Raw genomic sequence first — 14,832 nt, forward strand, 5'->3', positions numbered from 1 at the left:
CTTGGATCAACGCATAACGATCTTGCTTTTAAGAAAGATTAGATTGAAATTTTCATAAATTGACAACCATGCCCTACGTCATTTCCATTGTACAGTCAAACTGGATATTACATAATGTATCTTGAAATATGAAAATGAATTGAATTTGAAATGGAAATAGGTATATGACTTTTATGTGATGCTTTCATCGATTCCTATTATTGGGATATAACAGAGATAATCATTTTGTGTGCTTTTCTGATCGTTTTAAACTCAAAGTCCCTGTACAGGTCCGTCTGAGTCCCTTGAGCCAGGAAGTCAGTCAGTTCGAGAGAGTCGAATTGAAGTGTTCCTTTAACCATGTTTTAAGCTTTGACTGGCAGAAAGATAACGTCACAGTCGAGATGACGACAAACCGACAATCGTATATCATCCCCACCATGACGCCACAAGATATTGGTTATTACCGATGCGTTGGGCAAGGAAGAGAGGGACCAAGCGTGGCTACCACTCAAGCAGCCGTCACCATTGCAAGTGAATAAAAACGAGATTACTTTGAATTAAAGCAGACGTAGCGCAGTACGTTTTCTTGTGCAATCGCCTGTGATTTCTGATTAAAAAAAAATGTTTACCTCGTCATCTCTTCATCTACTTTGTCAGCAGATAGTTTTTTGTCCCCATTTCACGGGAATGGCATTATTAAAAGCTTCCTCGGGATCAGTAAAAGCCATCATGCCTTGAGTTTTCCTGAAATTTCCCCATTTCATCTTAGTATCATTAATTATTGTTGAGTACCATGTACATATTGGCTTCAGTAAAGAAATTGAAATCGCAAGGAAAGAACGACATACATCTCCCATGGCAATCGGTACTAAAATAATATAGTTATGAAATTTGCAGTGCCATATGACTTTTTGTGGCCTTTGAAATAACTGGACAATAAGAACTTCTAAGAGGAAGTTGTAGTTGCTAAATGAACAACCCAGGGAAATACATGAATACACGGAATCATCACGGCAGCGAATTTATGTATTTACTGGTGACCCATATCAGCTTTCCGTTAAAGTGTGTGGAACTTTAAAATCTAATATCTTCATGATTTCTGCAAGTCAGTTAATGATGAAACTTTATAGCTAGACTATCCGTTATCGGTGAATCTATTTTGTTTTGGATGTTGTTATTGTTACCGGTTGCTGTAAGACGTATCCGTTAAGAAAATAATGAAATTAGTAATGTTCAGAAATTAATACACTCGATCTCACCCCTTTTCCCCCCAGACTTAACCAACGTGGCCATCAGCAACCTCGTGTTCAACAAACAAATAGGGCGTCCTCAAGATCTCTCCGACCAATCTTCCGAGACCTATATGAATCACAGCCAGTTCATTAGCGACTTCGTAAGCCGCAATAACTATCTTTACTATTGGGCAAAGTGCAATGATTATTTATGTTTTGGTATGATATTGATACCTACACGAGAAGGATAAGAAGCTTAGAAATATACTTGCCCTGGACTACTTCACCTCCAGATTTCTTATTTTGATGGCGCTCTAATCTTTCACATTTTTGTTAACTGTACGATAAAACATGCATAAGGGCGTTCACACTCGCTCAACACAACTCATAAGATCACCAGCGACTATACAACACAATGCACTATCTTGTACTATACAGGTAATCAACGGCCTCGTGAACAGTGACGATTTCGACAACACTTCACCCTCCCTGGTCGTCTCTCGTCTGCGACCAGGCAGTGTCGTAGCCGACGTGGTGATTTACGCCAGCAGCGATGACGGCATGTCAGCCACAGAGCTTCAGCGGCAAGTCAGCAGCGCTCTCACAGAAATCGCCCAGTCCTCCGGAGGTCTCCTCGATGCATCACGAGTGACGGTTACTAGTACGGGTGAGTAGATTGTCCTTTTCTTATATTTTACTGACTGTCTATTGCCTATTGTGCTTGCGGAATCCTGTGTAAATCCTGTAGGTTACACTCTTGGGTTCGAGTTACTGTTAGAAGCAATGAATTAACCACTTCATCCATCAGACGTATTGATCCCTGATAGAGCTCAGTTGAGTAATAATAATAATAACATACTGTAGTGCAGTGGTAAAGTCCTCCCATCGTAGAGGCTGCTGTGAGTAGGTGGGGCAAACTTATTAAAACATCACTACACTTGAATCATCATTATTATTATTATCAAATAAGTAAATTTGGTCTTTTTTTCCGAATACAGCTAAAACATTAAAAATTGTATTCTTTTTTTAATTTATCGCCTGTGCTTTGAAATACAGTGATTTGTTACCCTTCAACCTGGCCGTCAGAGTATGGAGATGCGTCCTTCCCACAAGGAGAGCTTGGCGCTAAGACGTCATCCAACGAAACGTGCCCGTTCTACACAACTAATGGTTATAAATCTTTATCATTTTTACTGATAAGTCTTACTGTTGCGGACAGAATAATGAGATGAAAATAACTTGATTGATCACGAAACCTTTCATCGATTCTTTATCAAGAGCATATATGACAAACATGAACACGGATGCGTTATGACCGTAATTGTGTAGTAAAGCATGGAGGTAAGTACCTCCATGAGTAAAGTAATCTTTCTCTATTTTTCCTAATGATCCCGTGTATCTATACATTCTTGTCTCATCTTGTAATGGAACAGTAGCATCACTCAACTCATGCACTCTAGCTTGCAATTTGGATCTTCCTTTTTGTAAAGGCATTCGGCCCATCGACTCTATATTTAGATCAGTGGCGTAGACATGTTTTTTTTTTATTATTTGTTTGTCTTGCCTCTGTAGCACCTGTAGTATATTCATGGAAAATGAATGAAATACTGCCTTCACTGTAACAACAGTGATAACTGGGAATCTGTAAGGTATTTGGAACAACTTGTTAAACTTTGATTGTATTTTTTGCCTAAATTACTCCAATGGATCCATATTTTAGCTGATCAGCCAATAGCTACAGCTGTATGTACCGGAGACAAAATTTCTCAGGCGACATGGAAACCGACCGGAAACTGCGGAGACGTTAGGAATGTTACAGAAGTTCTGACGGAAATCCAACAGGTAGTGTCTCTATCTGACTTAAGCTCCATTTTAATGGAGCCTTTCTAACCAGAGTTACCGCGACAAGGTCCGGGCAATCTCTTCTTAAACGTCCCCGAAAATGTTGGTAGGACATTTTGGAGGAAATTCTATCCTAGGGAGCTAGGGTGATTACCCCGACACTTCTTAGGTATTACCGCGATATTACCCTAACAACCCTCTGTTAAAACGCTCTCGAGGTAACATTCCTTTGATACACTGAACACGCATGAGCAATAGTCCAAACAGAATGACATCCCGCTCGCCGTTTACGTGCAGGCATTGTAACCACACCCGCGTCGCTCATGAACTGATGGGTTGTTGTAGAAACCTAACCGGAGAAGGTTTTTCGGTCCCCCTCGCTCTCTCCTGCGGTTTTATTGCCTGAGGCGATGATTTTTGTTCTCAGCACGTTGTCGTGGTAAAGTTTGTTACACAGGGCTTTAATAGTCCTCTTCCCTTCCCCTCCCGTCCATTATACTATGGACTGAGGGCAATAAAATTATATGGGAAACAAGATCGGGCTTTTGTTCATGTTAGATAGTCACATTTGATTGGCAGTAATCATATGATGATATATGCATGATTTAACTCTTCACAGAAAATGATCAAAAGAATTTCTTCATGAATCATGTTTAAAAGAATAGCGGATTTACATCAAAAGAATGAAGTGTGACCTAGATGTGAAAGATATGAAAACGAAGCAAACTAACAAACAAGCAGCCTGGAAATTAAGGAAAAAAAAGCGAAATATTCAATTTTCAATTTTTATCCTATTTTTCTTTCGCCTTCTAACATTTTTGAATTAAACTTTAAGATTTATGTTAAATACCCTTCATGTTGTATCTGTTATCTTGTAAAACCGGAAGAATATGTTATGGATGAATTTTTACGATGTATTCTTAACATTATTATTATTCTTTCTGAGCTTTACGTAGAATGGCACCTAGGTATGTGGATTGAGTGAATGCAGAAATCTTAATAGAGCACATCAGTGAACTTTAATGTAAATATACAATCCATAACTTCAGTGATGTGTTTTACTACTATTTCTGCATTCACTTTATCCACATAAATGTTTTGGTTTCGATTGCTTTAAAATCTGCAAAACTTGAAATTTCTAGTATTTTACCTTAATAAAGCGAAATTCATTATTCAACCCTAGGAGGGTGTTACGAGAGACACAGCCAATGAAGTCAGCAGTCACGTGGCCATTGTAACAGCTGATTCGAGCACAATCACGGCCAAGGATGTGGCGGTGGTCGCAAATATCACCGCCGTCATCGCCAACTTGAATACTGGAGAACCTCAGGTATGGAATGACACGAAATCGAAGCAAATACATCAAACTCAAAACTTTGTCCGCCCCACCCTACCACCTCCGACCCCCCCCCCCCCAAAAAAAAAAAAAAAAATCAAATAAATGAATCAACTGCGGTATTTTCTCGGACGTCTCGCTATGCAAACTGCGTACTTATGAGGTGCAGTAGATATCTATCCAAAATCTCCAGGTGAAGTGGTCCCGCCTCACATCCGAGTGGACCCCATGGAAGACCAGCTTAGCATAGCTGAATATGGGCTATCCAGCCATCTTCTCAAATGAAAAATAAACAAACAAACAAACCATGACGACGGTCCTACACGCATTATGAAAGCTGTCAATGAGACAACGGTCAACTCGTTTTAAGATCATACTTATTATGATAAAGTGATGATGTATCATGAGTGATGATGACGTGTGTAATCAGCGCAACGCTCAAAGAAAAGTCGTGTTTCTCTCTCCACCTAATCAAAATTACACCAAGGTGACCAGGGAAGTGGTAAGAATAGTCAGCAACATCGCCGCCGTGGAAAGCTCTCAGCTACAGAGCGCAGAAGAAAACAACAACGCCATCTCCGACATCGCCACCGCCTTCGAACAGCAGCTTAGGAACACAGAGCTCGCTGAAGGAGAAGCTCTCAACGTCGCAGAAGAAAATGTCGTAGTTCAGGTATTTAAACAAAAATGTACACAGTTGGTAGCGCAAACGCAGAAATACAAAAACGCGGATACCTATAAACCGTTAGAAATACAAAATGAATGGACAGTAGAAAATATCAGGGCAATTACCTCAGAGGGCAGTCCCCCCCACCCACCCCCCCCCCCCCCCCGGCTAAATACTGGTTTGTGCAAAGATTAGGATTAGGGTTGAGGTTAGGGTTAATGTCTGGGTTCGGGTTAAGATTAGGTTTACGATTAGGGTTAGGGTCATGGGAAGGGTCTGGGTTTTTTTGCCCATCACACAGGGGTAATTGCCCTACACCCATTACACTCATCTGTATATACATTTCTGCGCCTTTCATGATTATAAAGAATAGAAACCATCATTATGCTATTCATGAAGTTTGTTGTTGAATTACAAAAAAAAGAGAGTCATGATTATGTCAATGAGTGTTGATACGATGTTACAGGGGTAAGCACCGGAGTACCCTGAACATAATATGTTGATTTTGATAGTTAAGCCAGAAAGACTGGTTTTTTGGTTTTCATGGCAAAAAAAGAATTCACTGAAATTAAAGAAAAGTCGTACCATCAGTCAAAAATTACGAATTATATTTGATGTAGTTTTATGTACTTATCTTTCTGTAAATGGTAACTCTTTCACGATAAGATCGAATAAAAAAAGAGCAATATTTTTTTTTTTTTATAAATATTCTCCTGACCTTTCACAAAGGTACACTGTGGTAAATGGTTATAGTCGAAAGTTTGCTTTCTTTGCTATACACGAACTCGGGTTTTTTTTTTTTTCTTTTGATGTCCATAGAATGATGACAGATTCCATTGTCTACATTATGCATAAGCAATTCCATATGAATGGAAGAGGATAACAATTATTTTAAAGCAGGTAAGATGTAGAAACGGAGTGACTTGTTTGCATACGTCATTTACCTTAATATCGTAAATGTGTATACCGTAAAATTTCTTGTTTCTTTTTTAACGTCTTATTAGTCTATTCATTTATTTGCTTATTTAAAATGATTTGTGTACACATGAAACACGTGTGTTTCCAGGTCGCTTCCGTTCGCTCTGATGCTTTGCAAGAGGGTGCTGTTTTGACAGTGACAGGGGACAGTGCGGCTGATTATAGCCAGTCTCGGATCATCTTGAACACTACAGCTGAAATTGACAATAACGATGAAGACATCGCTGACTTGATTGCACAGGTGATGTAGGCTACTGAGTGGTCGGGAAGCGAATAAGGCACAACTGTGATTAACTGAAAAGATCGAAACACGGTGAAGGTGAAATAAGGTTGTAAAGTTTATGTCTAGGTACAGTAGCCTCGATCTTCAGTTCTGAAGGACGTAAGGTTGAATATAGTATAGTTTTATTTGTTTTGTTATGCTTTGTAGGGGTAGGGGCAACGTACGTAGTATCTCCAGGTTTTGTAGTCAAAGTCCTTCTGTCATCGAAAACAATCTTGTCTCATATCTATCCCAGAGAATGTTCTGTAAATTTCTCAAGCAGCAGATGCCGCTATTAGTTGCCATCTACCTACTGGAAAAGCTATTGATAGGACCTGGTGTATGATGATGTCAGCGGTACTTAATTTCTGCTGTCTCCTATGCTTCGCCAAAATTCCCAGATGTCCTGAAGCTAGGGATTGGTTTCTTCATTGTGCTAAATTGTGTTACACTCAAGTACGTACGTTTCCATTAAAAAAAAACAAAAAAAAAAACAATATGTGTTATTATTATTTCATCTGCTCTCGTTGATTGGGAATTAAGTGGATGCAAATAAGACGAATCTGCAAATGAAACGAAGAGCATACGTTATACGTTCATACGTTAAATAGTAGGGAACATAATACTAAACTTGTTGGAAGATTATGCACGTTTATTATTTCCTTTGCAGGTGACCCTCCCTCCGGAAATTTCGAGTAGTGCAGCCTCCTCTTCATCTTATATCGGTCAAGGCAATTCGAGCAGAGAGAACATCAGGATAATCACGAACGTGTTCTCTACTCCCCGGCTGTTCATTTCCAATTCGATCGTTGCCTTCAGCGAGCAAAACGCCACGGTGAATCGTACTGCGAATACGCCCGTGATTTCATTGATTGTTGGGGACACCAAATTGGAGAACCTTGCCCAGCCCATAAATTTAACATTCATCGCTCTAGAGGTAGGAAAGCACATTCATGCTTGAGTATTAAATTCAAAAACTTGACTAAGTTTTTTCATAGATTGTTTACGATCTACACAATATGCAAGACCTGATTTCAGTGGACCACTCATTTTTTTTTTTAATCCCAGAACGTAAAATACATCTTTGTAATGCCAAATTTGGTTTGAAACCTTCTAAACGTGCATTTAAATCGTTAATTGCCACTTATTCTATAATTCCTCTCAAGGTCAACGAATGTACACCGAAGATCACTTTCAATTTCCCTCATTTATACTTTGTTGTAAAGTATGATTTTCGAGATTCTTGTTTTGTCGAGTGAAAAGATCACAATCAGATTATTACGTGACGTGAAATTGTTTCTTATTGATTCTGACTGCAGCCGGACTACGAGAACCAGACGTGCGTGTATTGGAATTTCACCATCAGTGACTGGTCATCCAAAGGCTGTGAGTATGTACAACAGACAACAGATTTTGACGTTGTGACCCAGCTAGGCCCATCTGCGGAACCCTCGACCGATCGCGAAAATTTGAGCAAGCCGGAGTTCCACACCTGTTCCTGCAACCATCTCACAAATTTCGCAATTTTGATGGTGAGTTTCTGGATGATGAGATGTAGTCAAGCATATTAGCTTCATGTGCATTCACACGCACACACACGCACATACACACACATACGCACACACATAAACACACACACACGAGTGGAATGCTTTCTCTCATATTATCTGGAATTTGATATTAAATAATAATTGTAAGCGAACTGTAGGTCGAGTGCTTCGACGCCTCGTACGAAGTGGAAAACAATAAAGAGACGGGGTGATAAAAATTTATCTAGGTTGAATGGTGTTTTCAAGCATGAAGATTTAACTATGATTTAACTAAATATCATAATATATATGATAGATTTTATAAATTTTTGAATAATCATACAGTTTTGAATTTACATCAATATGGCTTTCAAAAGAATTATTCCACAGATTTAGCTTTCATCCAGTTGTATGATCAAATTACATGACTCTTGTATTGTAATCTAGTGTAGGCTGCAGGTGCAAAGACTAAACTGAACTCTATTTATTACAAAAGAAAGCCATTCGCATCTGTACTGGCTCACAATACTTAGTCCACACCAATCTGCTTTTTTATGAGTTAAAAACACTGAATATATTTGATATAAATACATTTCACTCTTTGCTTTTTATGTTTAAATATTTGAACAACTTCCAAACAATTTTCACGATTTCTTTCAACCGAATTATACTATCCATTCGTATCCCACTTAATTCGCAGAATTTTCATTTAGTAAATCCCAAATTATTAATTGCACAGAAATCTATAAGTCATAACGGACCAAATCTTTGGAACACACTCCCAGATTATGTTTAATCATGTACAACGATATATTCTTTTAAGGCTAGATTGAAAACTACGTTACTGTCAGATTACAGTCTATGAACATACCATCTGAATATAGATTTTGTGTTGTTCGATAACATTTCTTTTCCTGTAAATTGGATTTAGAACTACAACAAATGTACGCAATGTTTCTGTGTCTGTCATTTCATTTCATTCCCATTAACTTCATCATCACCACCATCATTTTCATCTTCATTATCACATTTTTTTCTTCTCATCATTACCTTGTCATCATCATCATCATCATCATCATCATCATCAAAATGCACTTTATTTCTATTCGTATCTATGCACTATAAACAGATAGAATATAAGACGTAATACATTTACAGTGTATTATATTTTGTGGTATTTCCTCATTCCGCAAACAATATATGTATTATGTAGATAGGTCCCTGGGCTGCCACGTGTTCAAGCTTTTGCTTATAGTGGCAGTCCTTCTTCTGCATAATTTATCAGGTAATTATTTGGAAATTTGGTAATACGAGTTATATTTTGTTAATGGAATTAATATACACATCAATTTTCCTTTGAATCATGTACATTGTAATTTGCTTACTGATATTTTATGTGATATTACTGAAAAGAATCTTGATTTATGTATGCAATTTAGTTGGAAGAAAAATAAATAAATAAAACAAACAAACTACGAATATTTTGCCTTCTTCCATTTTGAGATGAAGATGTTTAATCATCTGAATTCTAATGTATTTTTTGTCTGGTTCTTCAAATCGTAGGACACCCGAGAGTCGTCGGGGCACCCAGCACTTCGCGCACTGAGTTACATTGGCTGTGTAGTGTCCATCATATGTCTGGTTGTGGCCTTGGCTACGTATCTTTGCAACAAGTAAGAATCAAGTATAAAACTTTAAGCCTTTCAGATGACAGAACTTGTACCACTTATATCGCTTGTTAACTCTTTTTTTTTTCATATCGGGTTGTCGTCAAATTGAGGAGAGCCGTGTCGTACAAATTGTGATCGGTCAACATAAGGTTCGAGTAAGAGGCTGTTAAAGATGTCAAACTTTGATAAACTCATAAATACCAGTATCCCTTATTTTGCAGCCAATCCACATTTTTCTTCTACACTTTCTTTATCTCTGGTGTCCATTTGAAACCCTTTTCAATAGCCTTAAATGATTTAACTGTATGATATTATTCTGTCTCTTTTTTCCCCCTTCTCATTACAGGGATAGGCATATAACAGGAGCCGCTGAATGTTTTTTCCTTTTTATACCCCCGCCAAACGAAGTTTGAAGGGGGTATATAGGAATCAGCGGACGGTCGGGCGGTCGGGCGGTCGGTCCGTTGCAAATCTTGCGTCGCGAACTACTTCCTCAGTTTTCAACCGATTCCCATAAAACTTGGCACAGATGTGTGCCTTGGGTTGTAGATGTGCAAGACGTATTTTTTGACAGTACCCAAAAGTACGTTGCCATGGTAACGGCATATTATGGGCAAAAATGGGTACAAATCTTGCGTCGCGAACTCCTCCCACAGTTTTTGATCAATTTTTATGAAATTAGGTACAGATGTTCATCTGAATATGTTAATGTGCAAGACACATATTTCCGCAGTGGCGAAAAGTGCGTTGCCATGGTAACGGCATGTTATTGGTAAAATATAGGGCAAAATGCTTCATGGCAAAGCTGCTTCATCAGTGTTCTTCCAATTCTCATGGAATTCATATTGAATGTTTGTCTTAGGATATAGGTCAGCATGACACATTTCTTGACAGTGACAAAAAGTATGTTGCCATGGTAACAGCTCACATATTATGAGCCAAAATGATGGAAAATTTTGTGTTGCAAACTACTTCCTCAGTTTTTGCCCAATTTCCATGAAACTTGGTACAGATGTGTGCCTTTGGTTGTAGATGTGCAAGACGCATTTTTCGACAGTACCCGAAAGTACGTTGCCATGGTAACGGCATATTAATGGCAGAAGATCAAGGAAAGATCTTGCGGATTTAACTACTTCCTCAGTTTTTTGACCAAAGCTTATGAAATGTTGTTTTGACCAAAGCTTATGAAATGTTGTTTGGCGGGGGTATAACCAGTCGCTGTAGCGACATTTCTAGTTTCTCTTTGCCTAGAACCGGTATGATTGCTTCATATCTATCAGAGATGTAAAACTATATGAACAGTACAATACACATCCCCTCCCACCTCCCGTAATTATGACACTTCTCAGTTTTACTTGTTCTAAGTGTGTGTTGGGGGGGGGGGCGATTGGGAATCAAGTGTCAATGGTACCACCCCACCCCCATAAAATGTTGTTAAAAATTTTATGATTTTTTTTTAATAATCATTTATTGTTCCGTTCCCCCCTTTTTGTGGGGAGGGTTGGGATACAGAGCTCCTCGCCCCCCCCCCCCCCCCCGCCTTCACGACTCCTGTGTAACACTGCAATTATGATATATTGTGTTAATGTGTGCGGGTGTGTGGGTGTGTATGTGCGTATTAACGGAGATGTGAAGTTAATTGGTTACAAACATTTTAGTTGAAATCATGATGGATTTTTTCTTTCCTCAATGGTACATTTGTTTAGGTATTCACATTACATAGCTTTCTAGGCTAAAACCTTCTTTTTTTAAACTATTTTTTCTCATTCCCAGAGATCTTCGAGGAAGACAGTCCCATCGTGTGTTCATGTGCCTATGCGGCACTTTGATTGGACTTTACGTCACTTACCTCATCATGAGCTCTCTAGACTCTGAACAGAGCAGGGCAAATCCTGCCGCCTGTGGCGCCCTAGCCGGACTGGTCCAATTCTTCATGTTGTCATCCATTGCTTGGATGGGCGTTGAGGGCTACAACACTTACCTTATCATTGTCCAAGTCTTCAACACCTACGTGCCGAATTTCCTGCAGAAGGCGGCTCTAGCAGCATGGGGTACGGCATTAACATACGATCATGAAGAATTTTCCCTCTCAATCTTCTTTCTTAATTTTCCCTTTTAATCTTATTTCAGCACATAAGGATTTCCTTGGTGTTATTTTCTGCTTCATTCAGTAAAATTCGTATACAAATTTTACCAAAATGTGAAACAGAATCGATTATAAGTTTGTCGATCGGATTAAAACCTTTGGGACTTTGATGGGAGAAAACAACGAGTGTGTACCTAGGCCCCGTTTTATACAGAGTTGATATGATAGCAACTCTTGCTGGAATGGCAATTGTCATGACAACGACAAGAATCCAGCTTCCTGATTGGCTGCTGCTATTGGAAGTTGCCATTCCAGCAAAAGTTGCCATCTTAACATCTTTTATGAAATGTGACCCTTAATGTGTTAAATGGTTTTCATTCCACTAAATTGCATTAACCTTTTCTCGTATATTGCTATGCCTCCACCACGAAGTGTCGCCTGTGCAGTAGGTTTTCGGGTTTGTCGGTCCCTACGTCCGTCCTTTCCGCCCGTAATTGATTTTGTGAACAGCGTTGAGGAATCTAAATGAAACTTGGCGCATGTATGCATGAGTGGACGAAACTGCGTATTATATATATACGCAGCTTCGTCCACTAATATAATATAATATTATTATCATCAACTTTTATGCGCACACGCTCAAGGTCAATGGTCACTAAGGTCAAATTCTATTAACATTTATTTCCCTCTACTTCTACAATGCCTGAAGTTTTTTAATGAAATTTTGCGTATGTATGAATTACCAAGTAAAAATTCTCTAGAGAAAGTTTTAAGCATTGGAGTTAGATGTCAAAGGTCAAGTGAAAATGCGACAATTTCATTGTTGTTGTTTTTTTTTCCAAATCTTTGAAATGGCTAGATGTATCTTCATGTAGCAAACTCAGTTTATGTATTGACTCTCTTGGGAAATTCTGGGCGATGAGATCAAAGGTCAATGGTCAAAGGTTGTTCTAAAGTACTAAAAATTCGCTACTTACTGGTGACCTTACAGTATTTTTGCAATACAGCTTACCTTATAACAATATTCACTGTGTACGCCTAATTAAATTTGGTATGTATATAAACATGCATTAGTCGTGACAATGCATTTTAGGGAAATATTTGTGTCATGGGATCTATTAAGTTTAAACGAAAATACTAGAATGTCACTCAAATTACATTTAAAGGAAAATGCTAAAAATGAGAAAATGCCAAAATGTCACATTTTTTGTCCATATTTTGAAGATAGCTCAAAGTATTTGTCAATCATGTAAAACCATTATCTCATCCATTTGCATATTAGGAAATTAATGCGCTATAGCGGAGGCAAACCATTCGCATAGTGACAATTTTTTTTTCGTTTTCTATTCCATCACATTTTCACAGGGATTCCAGCGTTGGTAGTCATCGTAAATGGGGCAATTGCAAGAGACAAATATACCAGGCATACAGTGTAAGTATACAAAAGATGTTGATATTTTCGTGTTTTGCTTTATTATTTCATGGTTGTGTGCCCGAGAGTTCTTAATAGGTAATAGAAGTTCTCTATAATTCCGCCACTCAGTTTAAAAGGCCATGACATGTTTGATACAGAAGACACGTGTAATGGAAAACGACTCAGATAATGACCTCGTTATATATTTTCTTTACGTCGTTTGTGCCCTATTCCAGTGGAAGTTGGTGGCAAGGCGTGTAAGGGAGGCAATTTGGCAATACTTTGGCTAAAGGGAATAAGAGCGAAATTTTCCAAACCTTTGTAAAGAATCCCGCGGTTTTAGCAAACAATATTGTAAGTGAGACATAGCTTAGAGCATTCTTTTTTTTTTCTTATTTTTCTTTTGCTTTAGTGGAAGCTGCAGTATTAGACGTTCACCAGTACAGAGGCTAGATTTGCAGATGGTCGGCATAAGAAAAATCACGACTAACATATCGCCCGTTGACGCACGGTTCGAAAACATAGCAATATGAAAAATGCCTTCTTTATTCTGGTCATTCAGTTGCTTTCCAGACCTGTGGTCGCAAGTCGGCGGCCTTCTCATCCCAGTGGCTGTCATCTTGCTAGCAAACGTCATCATCTTCATCCTGGTCATCCGCCAGTTGGCGCTCTCCACCAAGGTGGGCGGAAAGGTCAAGAAAGACAAACAGGCCGAGCGTCGCGAGACCATCGAACGCGTTCAGAACGCAATCACCATTTTGGTGCTGCTCGGTCTCACCTGGGTAACTGGATACCTTCTTCTGATCGACATTATCAGTGACGTCGTCCAACCCTTGTTCATCGTGTTCAACTCTTTCCAGGGCCTGATCATCTTCCTGCTCTACTGCGTGCGCAAGCCGGTCGTGCGCAAACAGTGGGGATTGGCTTGCGGCATTGGCAGGCACGCTTCTGAGGACGGAAGTAGTTCCGGGTCACCCAAAGTCAGCACGGCTTCTGCTTTGAGTTCTTCTCTCGCATCCAGGCTTTTTAAAACTCACAAAAATAATGGCAAATATAAGGGAGACGACAGTGCTCTTTCAGATTCTAGTCACAAAGAAGGTATGACACAGTCAACCAGCGAAAATGAGTTACAATGGTATAAGAATCCCGCTGTTATGCACGAAGGAAAAGACCAAGAAGTAGAAAATGTTTATGTTTAGCATGTTTAGTGTGTCTGTACTTCTTAAAGACCACCTGTTGAAGCCATTAAGATCCATAAATGAGTCTATGCCGTATTTGTCTTGAAGGATTTCCTTGCGTAGCTGTACTCCTGTAGGTCTGGGTCCTTTAGTATTAATAGAGACCTCTTTCTACTTTCAAGAATTGTTTTGATGGGGGGGGGGGGGTGGAGGAGGAAATTATTATACATTGTACTGCATTTCCATGACATGTGGAGATAGGACATACTTTGACGACGAATAACCTGACTGGAAAGGTCTTAGATCGAGGTGAATTCTGGAACCTTCAAAAATTGATTTTCTTTTGTGTTCTAGATCATTTTCTTTTTTCTGATTTCTATTCAATTGACATTTATTTCCATTTATTCAAAAAAAAATTGAAACAAAATAAAAAGTATGTATCACTCAATTAGCATGTAATCATTTAATAAGAAATACATTAAGACAGAATTCAATAAAACAGAATTCATTGTGCAACAACTGTACTTACATGTACTTTCTCTAGCCTGGCCTAGGTAATAGAGCTTGCCTCTAGGAGTTTTGAAAGTTCATAATGGGAAAAAAAGTACAAAGAAAAGAAAATGCATATATTTATTCGATAACATTAATATGATTAT

General features: G+C 38.8%; 1 protein-coding gene across 1 annotated transcript; it reads left to right on the forward strand.

Moving 5' to 3' along the window:
- Nucleotides 1-383: 383 nt before the first annotated feature.
- On the forward strand, nt 384-14,314 carry LOC140237074 (adhesion G-protein coupled receptor G7-like). The gene is made up of 14 exons (XM_072317014.1): nt 384-513; nt 1,257-1,375; nt 1,653-1,881; nt 2,271-2,384; nt 2,935-3,056; nt 4,240-4,386; nt 4,880-5,065; nt 6,126-6,278; nt 6,970-7,236; nt 7,619-7,831; nt 9,392-9,501; nt 11,272-11,549; nt 12,950-13,016; nt 13,561-14,314. The coding sequence occupies exons 1-14, from the start codon at nt 384-386 to the stop codon at nt 14,195-14,197; spliced, it is 2,772 nt and encodes a 923-aa protein (XP_072173115.1). The 3' UTR covers nt 14,198-14,314.
- The last annotated feature ends 518 nt before the right edge of the window (nt 14,315-14,832 follow it).

The sequence above is a fragment of the Diadema setosum genome, chromosome 13, assembly GCF_964275005.1.
Source record: "Diadema setosum chromosome 13, eeDiaSeto1, whole genome shotgun sequence".
In the NCBI taxonomy this organism is placed as follows: Eukaryota; Metazoa; Echinodermata; class Echinoidea; order Diadematoida; family Diadematidae; genus Diadema; species Diadema setosum.

Bases quoted from the DNA above. Each gene is read 5' to 3' on its own strand.
- LOC140237074 (XM_072317014.1), top strand. From the start codon at position 384: ATGACGACAAACCGACAATCGTATATCATCCCCACCATGACGCCACAA. The intron at 2,385-2,934 runs GTTATAAATCTT...TCCATATTTTAG, and splicing joins CCCGTTCTACACAACTAATG to CTGATCAGCCAATAGCTACA. The intron at 13,017-13,560 runs GTAAGTATACAA...CTGGTCATTCAG, and splicing joins AAATATACCAGGCATACAGT to TTGCTTTCCAGACCTGTGGT.